The 14,723-nt window shown below is 38.0% G+C and overlaps 1 protein-coding gene across 1 annotated transcript in view; it reads right to left on the bottom strand.

Moving 5' to 3' along the window:
* The window catches only part of LOC123553943 (protein strawberry notch homolog 1-like), an 83,423-nt gene that overhangs the window by 41,692 nt on the left and 27,008 nt on the right, over window positions 1-14,723 (bottom strand). Inside the window, exons 11-17 of the mRNA XM_053548647.1 lie at window positions 13,881-13,933; window positions 13,308-13,371; window positions 7,326-7,416; window positions 5,376-5,523; window positions 4,727-4,837; window positions 771-864; window positions 361-480 (exon numbers count right to left, since the gene is read on the bottom strand). Coding sequence (XP_053404622.1) covers window positions 361-480; window positions 771-864; window positions 4,727-4,837; window positions 5,376-5,523; window positions 7,326-7,416; window positions 13,308-13,371; window positions 13,881-13,933 — 681 coding nt within the window. The remainder of the gene's footprint in view (window positions 1-360; window positions 481-770; window positions 865-4,726; window positions 4,838-5,375; window positions 5,524-7,325; window positions 7,417-13,307; window positions 13,372-13,880; window positions 13,934-14,723) is intronic.

Below are 14,723 nucleotides of genomic sequence, written 5' to 3'. Positions count from 1 at the left end.
TATTTGAAAATCCATCCATCGATGACAAAGATATGGACCGGACACGAAAATTGCGGACAGACCGACAGACTGACAGACCGACAGACTGACAGACCGACAGACGGTTCAAAAACTATGTGCCTCCCTTCGGGGGCATAAAAAGGAACTCTGTGAGTCTTTGGTAAAAGATATGCAGCCAAACTGACATATTTGAAAACACTATCATTTTACAATTTTAATGATCATTTTCGAGCAGTGAGATTGTAAACATTTACCTTTTTAGAAGATAAAGGCTTTTCTATGGACTACCGAACTTCTGGCTTTCATTTCACGTATATCTGGTATAAACTTTTTAGTGATAGAGGCATAAAAATGACTTACTACTGCATCAACTCGAGTTGGGAAGTACTGTTCAACAAAGCGTGTTAACATTTCTCGACACAAGGACAAGAAACCTGTCACACTTCCACTAGACTTGTCCAGCTCACTTTCAAGGGATGCCTGTAATGAAATACAAATAAATAACTAATAACCTAAATTTTTTCCCCATTATTCAAAGGACATTCTAAAATACACTCTATACCTTCTATATAATTCTTACTAATGGAAAACTAATTTTTGTGTTTTTATAGTGGGTTTCATAGTATTCATGTACAAACAATCTTTTCTGTCAAAATGTCATGAAGACATTTGCAAAACTCTGCACTGTTACAAAGCTTCAGTCTTTCAAAACTACATATAACTGAGTTAGCATACAGTAACATGAAGAATGATCTAGTATCAACTCGTACCTCTCCTGTTGTTTGAAGGCCTATTACAATACAACATCCATCATTGATAGCCTCCTTCGCTTCTTTCACTATGGTTGGTACCTTCATACCTAAACTGTAAGAAGACAAGAAGGTAGTAATGAAACTAGAGCTGCTTTTGAGAAAAGCTCATGTCTCCCATAACTGCCTAATCATCTAGATTGGCATTTCGTCTCCATTATCTGAGTCAACCATGCACCAAGACCTGTATCACTGGCATCAGTATTTTCTGTTCAAGGGTCATAATTCCGAAGTGCCTGGGCTGATTTGGCTAGTTATCAAACTTGGCCGAGGACTTATTGGCAAACACATTTTATTCAAGTTTGGTGCAGATCGGATGAGAAATGTTCGACTTGAGTGTGGACAAGATTTGTGACTGACTGATGGACAGACAGACAGACAGGAGTAAATCAATATGTCTCCCACCACACTGGTGTGGGAGACATAATTACTTGTACCCTTAATGATTTGATTTTGTAAAAAAACTTGTTATACAACTTCACACATCACATTATTATTCTGATTTCTCCTTTCATTTCTACATCTTTGTACAGAATCAAACATTCTGTACCAGTATGTCATCAACTAAGCCATACCAATAATATATCAATTTCTCAATGAATGATGAAAGCACTATTGGAGACTAAACAAGAACTGTTTGTGAAACACATATCCAGTATCCAACCCATACCTAATGACGGCCTTTCCAAGTAAACACGGAGAGTAAATTTCTGTAATAACAAGAGCTGTCGGAGGACAGCAACGCTCGACTATTCAACAGCCTTGTCAACTGAATTAATATGGAAGTCGAAAAAGGGGCATAATTTTGTAAAAATGGGAAAAAGGGTTATGGAACCTTCACAGTGTTTATCAGCTCATAAAGTGAACAAGTGCGTGAAGTTCAATCCTTTCCCATAAGTGGATACTGAAATACCAGCTTACATACAAAAACAACCAAAAACTGCTAAGTCGAAAAAGGGGCATAATTTTGAAAAAATGCAAAGTAGAGTTATGGGACCTACACAGTGCATGTCAGATCATGACAGTGAACAAGTGTGTGAAGTTTCAATCCATTCCCATAAGTGGGTACTGAGATACCAGCTTACATACAAAACCTTAACCAAGAATTTCTAAGTAAAAAAAGGGGCATAATTTTGTAAAAAAGGCAAAATAGAGTTATGGAACCTGTGCAATGTAGGTCAGTTTATCACAGTGAATAAGTGTGTGAAGTTTCAATCCATTCCCACAAGTGGTTACTGAGATGTCAGCTTACATACAAAACCTTAACCAAGAATTTCTAAGTCGAACAAGAGCTGTCGGAGGACAGCAAAGCTCGACTATTCAACAGCCTTGTCAATTGAATGAATACAAAAGTTGAAAAAGGGGCATAATTTTGTAAAATGCAAAGTAGAGGTATTGAACCTCTGTACTGCATGTCATATCATGACAGTGAACAAGTGTGTGAAGTTTCAATCCTTTCCAATTTGTGGATACTGAGATACCAGCTTACATACAAAAACTTAACCAAAAACTGCTAAGTCAAAGGGGCATAATTTTGTAAAAATGCCAAATAGAGTTATGGGACCTTCACAGTACATGTTAGATCATGACAGTGAACAAGAGTGTGAAGTTTAAATCCATTCCAATTAGTGGATACTGAGATATCAGATTACATACAAAAATTTAACAAAAAACTGCTAAACTGCTAAGTCGGAAAAGGGGCATAATTTTGAAAAAAAAGAAGAGAGTAGAGTAATGGGACTTGCTTAGTGTATGTCAGATCATGACAGGAAAAGTATGTGAAGTTTCAATCCATTCCCATTAGTAAGTACTGAGATACCAGCTTACATAAAAAACCTTAACCAGAAATTTCTAAGTCGAAAAAGGGGCATAATTTTGTAAAAAAGCAAAATAGAGTTATGGAACCTGTGCAATGTAGGTCAGTTCATCACAGTGAATAAGTGTGTGAAGTTTCAATCCATTCCCACAAGTGGTTACTGAGTTACCAGATTACATACAAAACCTTAACCAAAAATTTCTAAGTCGAAAAAGGGGCATAATTTTGTAAAAAAGCAAAACAGAGTTATGGAACCTGTGCAATGTAAGTCAGTTTGTCACAGTGAATAAGTGTGTAAATTTTCAATTCATTCCCACAAGTGGTTACTGAGATACCAGCTTACATACAAAACCTTAACCAAAATCGGGACGCGGACGTGGACGCCGACGCATGGGCGAGTCCAACAGCTCTACTATTCTATGAATAGTCAAGCTAAAAAGCAAAATAGGGTTATGGAACCTGCATAGTGCTTATCAGCTCATGACAGTGGACAAGTGTATGAAGTTTCAATCCATTCCCGTAAGTGGGTACTGAGATACCAGCTTACATATAAGAATTTAACCAAAAACTCCTAAGTTGAAAAAGGGGCATAATTTTGTAAAATGCAAAGTTGAGTTATTGACCCTTTGCACTGCATGTCATATCATGACAGTGAACAAGTGTGTGAAGTTTCAATCCTTTCCAATTAGTGGATACTGAGATACCAGCTTACATACAAAAACTTAACCAAAAATTTCTATGTTGAAAAAGGGGCATAATTTTGTAAAAAAGCAAAATAGAGTTATAGGACCTACTTTGTGCATGTCAAATCATGACAGTGAACAAGTGTGTGAAGTGTCAATCCATTCCCATTAGTGAGTACTGAGATACCAGCTTACATAAAAAACCTTAACCAAAAAATTCTAAGTCGAAAAAGGGGCATAATTTTGTAAAAAAGCAAAATAGAGTTATGGAACCTGTGCAATGTAAGTCAGTTTATCACAGTGAATAAGTGTGTGAAGTTTCAATCCATTCCCACAAGTGGTTACTGAGATACCAGCTTACATACAAAACCTTAACCAAAAATTTCTAAGTCAAAAAAGGGGCATAATTTTGTAAAAAAGCAAAATAGAATTATGGAACCTGTGCAATGTAAGTCAGTTTATCACAGTGAATAAGTGTGTGAAGTTTCAATCCATTCCCACAAGTGGTTGCTGAGATACCAGCTTACATACAAAAACTTAACCAAATCGGGACGCGGACGCCGACACATGGGTGAGTCCAATAGCTCTACTATTCTATGAATAGTCGAGCTAAAAAGGGGCATAATTTTGTAAAAAAGCAAAATAGAGTTATGGAACCTGTGCAATGTAGGTCAGTTTCTCACAGTGAATAAGTGTGTGAAGTTTCAATCCATTCCCACAAGTGGTTACTGAGATGTCAGCTTACATACAAAACCTTAACCAAATCGGGAACGCGGACACCGACGCCGACGCATGGGTGAGTCCAATAGCTCTACTATTCTTTGAATAGTCGAGCTAGAAACTGTTTTATGTCTTGAAGACACCGTGAACTTGACCTTTGAAATGACTCAAAAAATAATAGGAGTAATCCACTGACAATAGGTAATTTTCCTAGTTAGAGGCCATAGGCCCGAGAGTGTTAAAAATATTGATCAGCAACAGTTTTCAGTTAAAGGGTCACATTGACCTTGACCTTAAACATACTGACCCCTAAAGTCTGGCAGCCAAAGAACCAAGATTTCTACAGTGCTCAGAAATCATTTGCAGTCTCATTGTCAATGTGGCCTTGACATTTCACATATCAGCCACTAATGACCACAAAAAACTGTCCTAAGAAGTTTGATGACAGCAAGTCAAAGCATTCTCAAGTTGTTGATCAGAAACCAAGTGATCTACCAATGGACTACTGATGAAGGAAAAATTTTAGATAAGCTTCGGTCTGAAAGATGATCAGTAGTGTCAGAGTGCACTATAATTACCCAGTTTTTAATTAACTAAAGTCCTTTGGTAAAAACCTGACACCAAACTGTTTGAATTTGAATATTCTTACAATTACCTTTCCAAATTTTAATCAACTCTCTACAAAATAATATACACACCAGAGTTGCTTGAAAAATCTCTGGTGACAGGACCAGAACTGGGCCCACAGCCTTGTGTAGTTGTTGGTTGTCCTTCCGATGGCTGACTCCAGGGCTTTACGCAACTCATTCCTATAAATTACAAAAGAGAAATATTGGTTAAAAGTGCTGAACATTTTCTATACTTAAAACTATGACAACGACAAAACACTATTACACTAGTGCAATATCAAAAATATGTCATGCCTTTATTTAAATCCCACAATATCAAACATGTAATAAACCACAGAAGTAAATGGAAATCAGCTGATTTGTAAAAGCTCTCACAATATATGCCCATACCACAGCAAGTCACTGTAACCTTGACCTTTGACCTACTGGAATCCAAAATAATATGGGTCATCTACTGACCACAGGGAACTGTCCTATGTAGGTTGACAATTGCAAGACGAAGCATTCTCAAGTTACTGATGGAAAGGCAAATGGTCTACCAACCACAAGACTGACACATAGGTAAAACAATATACCCCTTTTTCTTTAAAGGGGGCTTAAAAATTATTTCAAGAATGACTGTTTCATCTAGAACTAATGTGCATGCAACAGAACTATTGATATTTTTCAAGTTACTCTTGTACACAGAGGAAATAACTTATTAAGGAAAATCTCTTACCAGACATGTACTGCTGTGTCATACATCTTCACCTGCTCCTTCGTCAGTGTAGCTTCTATTGTGAGAAACTCAGCTTGCTTGTAACTTAGACCTCTCGACACGTACATTCCAGCTGATTTCATCTCCATTGCCAACATCTCAGCCATACCTGAAATATTGAGTTTCCTTTCAAGGGGTATGCCTCAAGATTATAACAGCACATCAGAATTTTCAATACAGACAGCAATTTAAACACCTGTGGCAAATTCTCACAATATATGCCTGTCACAGCAAATCATATTTGACTTCTTAAATACTCTACTTATTGAGTACACAAGTTATCAATTTTTAAATTTCAACTTTTTCAAGGGCTGTATCTCCAATTTAACAAAGACTATCCATCGTGCTGTCATTGCTTAAGTTACTATATGAACACTCAATTTTCACAATTATTCAGAATAATTCAAGGCCATTGCGAATAGTGACCGGAAGTATTCGGTCTGTTATCAAATGAGTCTTATGACAATAAACTTTGTGACCAAGAATGGTGAACTTCTAGTAAGAACTACTCAAGTTAGACAGTGGACACTGTCTATTTTAAATTTGTAGTATTTAGTAATTCAATGGTCGTAACTTGAGCCTCTTGGAAATCCTGAGTGTTTATTTTGAGCCTCTTGGAAAATCTGAGTGTTTACTGAACTTGACCGAAATATTATGCATATAAACATTAAGATCCAGATGGCAAACACAAGTTTAGACCTAGAGCTAGATTTTCATGAAAACATACGTCTCCCAGCACTCAACAGAATATACATCTCCCAGCACTCAACAGGCAGACACTGTAAAATGCCACAAATTAAGGGCCACAACTGCTGTGATTAATCATTGACCAAAAACATTCCAACTAGGCTTTGTACTTATCATTCCTGTAAAGTTTGGTGAAATTCCAACCAGTGGTATAGGAGAAGTAGCACAGACATCATAGAATTTGACAAATCAAGGGTGATAACTCTGCATAAAATCATTTAACTGCAACCTGCCAATGATATGCCCAACTAAGCTTCACACTGATCACTCTTGAGGTTAGGAGAACTTCAGCCCGAAAATAAATGAGCTATATGCACAATTAGGCTTGGCACTGATCAATCCTGCAAGGTCAGTTAGGCTTCCTAAATAATATAAAATTTGACAGATCAAGGGCAAAAATCACCCCAGAGACCAAGTCTTTCCATAAAAGCCTGTGATAACGAAATGAACAGTAGTTCAGTGTACTAAAATTTTTTCCATCAAAAATCATCAAACAGGAACATGCCGAAGATATGCACAGCTACGTTTGGCAATGACCACTTTTTGAAGTTTGGTGTAAATCTGCTAGATTTTTGTTGTTGTTTTTAATGTCACACCAACACAATTAAAGGGCATATGGCACCTTTCCTGCTTTTAGTGGTGGATCTATGACCTAGCTGCCTCTCTATGCATAATTTCATCACCTGCAGGTACCTGAATAAAACTACCAACTTTTCGCAAGCCAGCCTGATGGTGTTGGAGGAACTGCATGGACAAACTTTGTGGTGGGGCCTCCGTGGCCGAGTGGTTAAGGTCGCTGACTTCAAATCACTTGCCCCTCATCGATGTGGGTTCGAGCCTCACTCGGGGCGTTGAATTCTTCATGTGAGGAAGCCATCCAGCTGGCTTACGGTAGGTCGGTGGTTCTACTCAGGTGCCCGCTCGTGATGAAATAATGCATGGAGGGGCACCTGGGGTCTTCCTCCACCATCAAAGCTGGAAAGTCGCCATATGACCTAAAATGTGTCGGTGCGACGTTAAACCCAACCAAAAAAAAAACAAAAACAAACAAACTTTGTGGCACAAAAACAGACTGACAGACAGATGGACAGCACTAAAGCAATATGTTTCCCCCACTGCATGTGAGAGACGTTGTGGCTTAATTTAATCCATAATAATTCTCACCTAAACCTTTCTTCTGCACAGAGACAAGAAACTGCTCAAAATTCTTGTACGGAGCTCCTTCACCCCAGAGACCAAGTCTTTCCATAAAAGCCTGTGATAACGAAATGAACAGTAATTCAGTGTACTACAAACAATGAAGTAAAAACTTGAATGCTAAAATGTAAGCTGCTCAATGCCTTTTCCTAAACTGACTTATCAAAACAGCGAAAATGCAGCAAAGTCCAATCTAATAATGGATCAAAATTGTAGGTATTGATTTGAGTTTCTTTGAGGGTCTTGACTGTCTCATTATCTCTCAGCTTTAATTCTTCTTTGATAAATTTCTTAGACGAGGAGGCCATGATACTGAAATGCATGGATCAAATCATGTAAATAACAAGTTCTGAATTAGTTCCAGAAGGTGCAGCGGTGTTTCCATCTATCAGCAAGACTATTGCTTAACAACAAAAGTTCCCTACCATAAGGGGTATTATACTGTCATACTTGCTATCAAAGGAACCACATGTTTCCATACTGACACTAAAATGAAGGACCTGCATATTTCAAAAATAACACTTCACAAACATATAAACCATGTTTCATAAAAATATTTCTTTTTCTTCCAAAAATTGATGCAGGATACACTTTTCTTGACCATCAGCACTAAAACAATATATCTCCCCATACTCATATAAACAACGTTTCAAAAAAGTATTTTTTTCTTTCAAAAATTGATGCAAAATATACCTTTCTTCAGACGGACATATAGAAACAGGAACACAATACAAGAGGGCCATGATGGCCCTATATCGCTCACCTGTTATCACTGCACTTGAGGACAAGAAGGTCCTCAGAAAAAATATCTAAGTCCAAAGGAGAGGAACAACAAAGGGAAGAAATTTAATCATAAAAAAAAAAAAATTCTTACAAGGTACAGATATGTCAAAATACGCCTAAAATTGGAGGTACCATCCATGTTGTACCACAGGAATGTGGTCTCGGTTTTTCCCTACAGCCAATAATAAACAAGAGGGCCAAAATGGCCCTATATCGCTCAACTGTTATCATAGCACTTAAGGACAAGAAGGTCAAATAATGACCTAGTTTTTGAAGGCATGTGACCCAGTTTTGTACTTGACCTAGATATCATCAAGGTGAACATTCTCACCAATTTTCATGAAGATCTCATGAAAAATATGGCCTTCAGAGAGGTCACAAGGTTTTTCTATTTTTAGACCTACTGACCTACTTTTTGACCGCACGTGACCCAGTTTCGAACTTGACCTAGATATCAACAAGGTGAACATTCTCACCAAATTTCATGAAGATCCATTGAAAAATATGGCCTCTAGAGAGGTCAAAAGGTTTTTCTATGTTTAGACCTAGTGACCTAGTTTTTAACCGCAGTTGACCCGGTTTCAAGCTTGACCTAGATATCATCAAGATGAACATTCAGACCAACTTTCATACAGATCCCATGGAAAATATGGCCTCTAGAGTGGTCACAAGGTTTTTCTTTTATTTGACCTACTGACCTAGTTTTTGATCGCATGTGACCCAGTTTCCAACCTGGCCTAGATATCATCAAGATAAACATTCTGACCAATTTTCATGAAGATCCCATGAAAAATATGGCCTCTACAGAGGTCACAAGGTTTTTCTATTATTTGACCTACTGACCTAGTTTTTGACCGCACATGACCTAGTTTCGAAAATGACCTAGATATCATCAAAATGAACATTCTGACCAATTTTCATGCAGATCCCATGAAAAATATGACCTCTAGAGAGGTGACAAGGTTTTTGTATTATTTGACCTAATGACCTACTTTTAGACCGCACGTGAACCAGTTTCAAAACTGACTTAGATATCATCAAGGGGAACATTCTGACCAATTTTCATGAAGATACATTGAAAAATTTGGCCTCTAGGGAGGTCACAAGGATTTTCTATTTTTAGACCTACTGACCTAGTTTTGGACCACAGTTGACCCAGTTTCGAACTTTTCCAGTTTTGAACTTGACCTAGATATCATCAAGGTGAACATTCTGACTAATTTTCATAAAGATCCTATGAAAACTGTGTCCTCTAGAGTGGTCACAAGCAAAAGTTTACGCACGGACGCTGCGTGATCACAAAAGCTCACCTTGTCACTTTGTGACAGGTGAGCTAAAAAGTTACTAAAAATAAGCTATTTATAGTAACGTAAAAGGGAAGTAATTAAAACAAGAGCTGTCTCCGTAGGATGACACATGCCCCCGATGGCACTTTGAATGAATAGTTATGGCCGATGTTAGAGTTTAGGACCTTTGACCTACGGAGCTGGGTCTTGCGCCAGACACATCGTCTTACTGTGTCACACATTCATGCATAGTTATTTTAAAATCCATGCATGAATGACAAAGATATGGACCGGACATGCCCATCAATGCACTATCATGAAAAATGATCTTTAACGTCTAAGTGTGACCTTGACCTTTGAGCTACGGACCTGGGTCTTGCGCATGACACGTCGTCTTACTGTGGTACACATTTATGCCAAGTTATTTGAAAATCCATCCATCGATGACAAAGATATGGACCGGACACGCCCATCAATGCACTATCCTTTAACGTCTAAGTGTGACCTTGACCTTTGAGCTACGGACCTGGGTCTTGCGCACTGCACGTCGTCTTACTGTGGTACACATTCATGCCAAGTTATTTGAAAATCCATCCATCGATGACAAAGATATGGACCGGACACGCCCATCAATGCACTATCCTTTAACGTCTAAGTGTGACCTTGACCTTTGAACTACGGACCTGGGTCTTGCGCACTGCACGTCGTCTTACTGTGGTACACATTCATGCCAAGTTATTTGAAAATCCATCCATCGATGACAAAGATATGGACCGGACACGCCCATCAATGCACTATCCTTTAACGTCTAAGTGTGACCTTGACCTTTGAGCTACGGACCTGGGTCTTGCACACTGCATGTCGTCTTACTGTGGTACACATTCATGCCAAGTTATTTGAAAATCCATCCATCGATGACAAAGATATGGACCGGACACGAAAATTGCGGACAGACCGACAGACTGACAGACAGACAGACGGTTCAAAAACTATATGCCTCCCTTCGGGGGCATAAAAAAATTATTGTAAGTGAACAAAAGAAGGATCTGCCAAATAAATCTGTTGACATAAATGAAATTTCAGATCAGTATCTTCATTAGTTAGGGAGATATACCCATTTTAATTTGAAATAAAGGGAGATAATTTGACATAAAATCAGTCCATAGTTATCTACCCTGATTGGCTCAGTCCAACTAATGACAATAATGAAATTACAAATAAGTCATAAGTACTTACTGATATAAATCCATTTTGATTACAATCAGGGGAGGTAATCAAAATAACTCTGGAACCTACGACTGGATCTGATTTGTCATGGAATCCAAGATTTATTGTTGCTGAAGATATTTTGGAAGTTTGTATCAAATAAAACCATAAATGAAGTCTCTATATGGCTGCAAAAGCCAAAATAGCCAATTCTGGACCTTTAAGGGGCCATAACTCTGGAACCCATGAAGGAATCTGGCCAGTTTAAACAAGGGTGCAGAATGTCACAATATACGCCCGTCACAGCAAATTTGTTTACACTAGCACCTGTATTTGCAAATGGAATTTTAATTTTCTAGTTGTTTACAATGTTGTTTTTTTTTAGAAATTATTGTAATTCTTTTATTTTTCTAAGTCCACAAAAAAAATCCTTACCAGGTAGAGATACCTTAAAATACACCCAAAATTTGAAAGTAACATCAATGTTGTACCACAGAAAAGTGGTCTTGGTTTTTCCCTACGGTCAATTATAAAAAAGTTACAATGTAAGTTATTTATAGTAACAACTAAGGGAAGTTAATCTTTAAAGAGAAAAAAAAAAAAAAAAAAAAAAAAAAAAAAAAAATCGAAAAAAAAAAAATTACAAGTCCACAAAAAAATCCTTACCAGGTAGAGATAGCTCAAAATACACCTCAGAATTGGATGTAACATGCATGTTGTACTACAGAAAAGTGGTCTCGATTTTTCCCTACGACTTGTAATGAAAAAGTTACAATATAAGCTATTTATAGTAACAACAAAGGGAAGTAATTCAAAAGAAGGGACCAGTGCATGACACTCCGTCTCATGATGGTGTACAATTGTGCCAAGTTACATCAAAATCCCTCCATGCATGAAGAAGAAATGCTCCGGACAAAGTCATTCTTGTATCTGACCTTTGACCTTTAAGTGTGACCTTGACCTTAGACCGAGGGACCTGGTTCTTGCGCATGACACTCCGTCTCATGATGGTGAACAATTTTGCCAAGCTACATCAAAGTCCCTCAATGCATGAAGAAGAAATGCTCCGGACAAAGTTTTCATTCTTGTATCCTTTGACCTCTAAGTGTGACCTTGACCTTAGACCTAGGAACCTGGTTCTTGCGCATGACACTCCCTCTCATTATGGTGAACAACTGTGCCAAGCTACATCAAAATCATTCCATGCATGAAGAAGATATGCTCCGGACAAAGTCATTCTTGAATTTTTCATTCTTGTATCCTTTGACCTCTAAGTGTGACCTTGACCTTAGACCTAGGGACCTGGTTTTTGCGCATGACACTCCGTCTCATGATGATGAACAATTGTGCCAACTTTCATCAAAATCCCTCCATACATGAAGAAGATATGCTCCGGACAAAGTCATTCTTGAATTTGACCTTTGACCTCTAAGTGTGACCTTGACCTTAGACCTAGGGACCTGGTTCTTGCGCATGACACTCCGTCTCATGATGGTGAACAACTGTGCCAAGTTTCATCAAAATCCCTCCATGCATGTAGAAGATATGCTCCGGACAAGGTCTGTGGACGCCGCCCGCCCGCCCAACCGCCCATCCGCCCGCCAGGGGCGTTCCCATAATACGTCCCGTTTTTCAAACGGGCGTATAAAAAGGAATCAAGATCTTGTGGAGATACAAGTTGTGTGCAAGTTTGGTTAAAATCAAATCATAAATGAAGCTGCTATTGTGCAGACAAGCTATTTTGGCCCTTTCAGGAGCCATAACTTTGGAACCCATTAAGGGATCTGGCCGGTTCAAGAAAGGAAGCGAGATCTTATGGTGACACAAGTTGTGTGCAAGTTTGATTCAATTCAAATCATAAATAAAGCTGCTATTGTGCAGACAAGGTCAAAATAGCTAATTCTGGCCTTTTCAGGGGCCGTAACTCTGGAACCCATAATGGAATCTGGCCAGTTCAAGAAAGGAACCAAGATCTTATGGTGATACAAGTTGTGTGCCAGTTTGGTAAAAATCAAATCATAAATAAAGCTGCTATTGTGCAGACAAGGTCAAAATAGCTAATTTTGGCCCTTTCACGGGCCATAACTCTGGAACCCATAATGGGATCTGGCCAGTTCAAGAAAGGAACCGAGATCTTATGGTGATACAAGTTGTGTGCAAGTTTGGTTAAAATAAAATCATAAATGAAACCACTATCGTGCAGACAAGAAATTGTTGACGCACAGACGCACTAACGCACGGACGGACGGACTGACGACAGACGAAGGGTGATCACAAAAGCTCACCTTGTCACTATGTGACAGGTGAGCTAAAACTTCTGGCAGAATCCACTAATTGTAACACACAGACAGATGGACAGACAGAGCAACAAACAAACGGAATGACTACTAGTGTCTTGTTAAAATGTCCTTTCATGCAGTTATATAAACAATTTTGACAAGTATCCACATGGAGTGCACAGACAATGCTTCAAAAGAAGTACAACATGAACATTTTCAAAATAATGAACAGAATCAACAGATTTTACGGGGCAGTTGATGCAAATTTTCACTTCTGTTGTTATGTCTAAGTCAAAATATGTATATTGTGTGACTGTCAAGTTCTGAGTAAATACAAATGTAAATATAATCCAATTTTTCCTGCCCAACTGTGAACAAGTAACTTCTAATCTTACCATGTTCTTTACATCTGTCACTCCTGTAGCACTGCAGTACAATACTCGAGCTTTTGGCAACATTCTGTACAGAAAATAAAAATCGTTCATCGAAACTGTTTAAAAATAAACTGTTTTTATGGTAACCTTGATCTATGATTATTTAAACATTTTCATTTACAACTGCAAAAATTTATATGACACCTAAACAAATTCGTTTTCTTTCATTGTATAAAACCATGATCACTTGCATTGCAATGCATACTACTATACATCCATGTGTACAATTTTCTCCATTTTTTTCTGCTTTCTTTGCTCATGGTATTTTAGAAAGAATAATATATTATGCTACTAAAATGCTTGCTAAGAATGATAAAGATGATTAGCCTTCATTGACCTGTCAATTCATTTATGTCCTAGCAACGTACCTGATGATTGTCCATAAATCATGCTCTTTTTATTATGATAAACAACTGCAGTACTTTTTCACATTGATATCTCTCTGTCTGACAGTTCTAAGTTCCACTGTTACACCATTATTCTGACATTAGTATAATGTGAAAGAAAACATTAAAGAACACAAGTTGTATTAACCTCTGTATACTGGTAACAGACAGTGCAATCTTGGTACTTGCTTGCTCTTTTCCCTATAAAAAGAAAAATACTCCCTTGTCATTAAATTTTAACTTGAGCTGCTTTTGAGAAAAGCGCATGTCTTCCACAACTGCCTAAGCATCTAAAATAGTTATGTATTTGAGTCAACTATGCACCAATATATGTATCACTGGCACCTGTGTGCAGAGTGATTTTCGTTAATTCAAGGGTCAAAATTCTGAAATGCCTGTGCCAAGTTGGCTAGTAATTGAACTCGGCTCTGAGGACTTATAGGCAAACACATTTTGTTTAAGTTTGGTGAAGATCGGATGAGAAGTGTTCGACTAAGAGTGCGGACAAGATTTGTGACAGACAGACAGACAAACACTTAGGAGTAAATCAATATGTCTCCCACCACAGTGGTGTGGAAGACATAATTACTCTTAATTTTGTGCAAAATGCAAGTTGCATTATACAATATGTGTATTTGTGTATCTAAGTTTATTGACAGCCATTTCTGGTAATCACTTTGGCTAACCCCACACCCTAACCCCTCACCCAATTAATGTTAGCCATTTTACATGCAACAGAAACTGTGCCAATGCTAGAAGTTTTCCTAGTTTGCCATATCGTACAGCATCCATACACAGGACTGATAGAATGCTGATCATTTTAGTTGGAGAGTGATTGAACTTAGGACACCTACTTTCTTGGTCCAGCAACTTACTGTCAAACCGTAGATCCACTGTATGTTTTGTAAAAGTAAGCAATACCAAAAATGTAAGCACTGAGTGCATGGAGAAAATAGTTTATATTCAACATGAAAATGTAAAGAAAAAGGAC

This window comes from Mercenaria mercenaria, chromosome 7, assembly GCF_021730395.1.
Source record: "Mercenaria mercenaria strain notata chromosome 7, MADL_Memer_1, whole genome shotgun sequence".
NCBI classification, from domain to species: Eukaryota; Metazoa; Mollusca; class Bivalvia; order Venerida; family Veneridae; genus Mercenaria; species Mercenaria mercenaria.
This window is presented reverse-complemented; position numbering and strand designations above follow the sequence as displayed.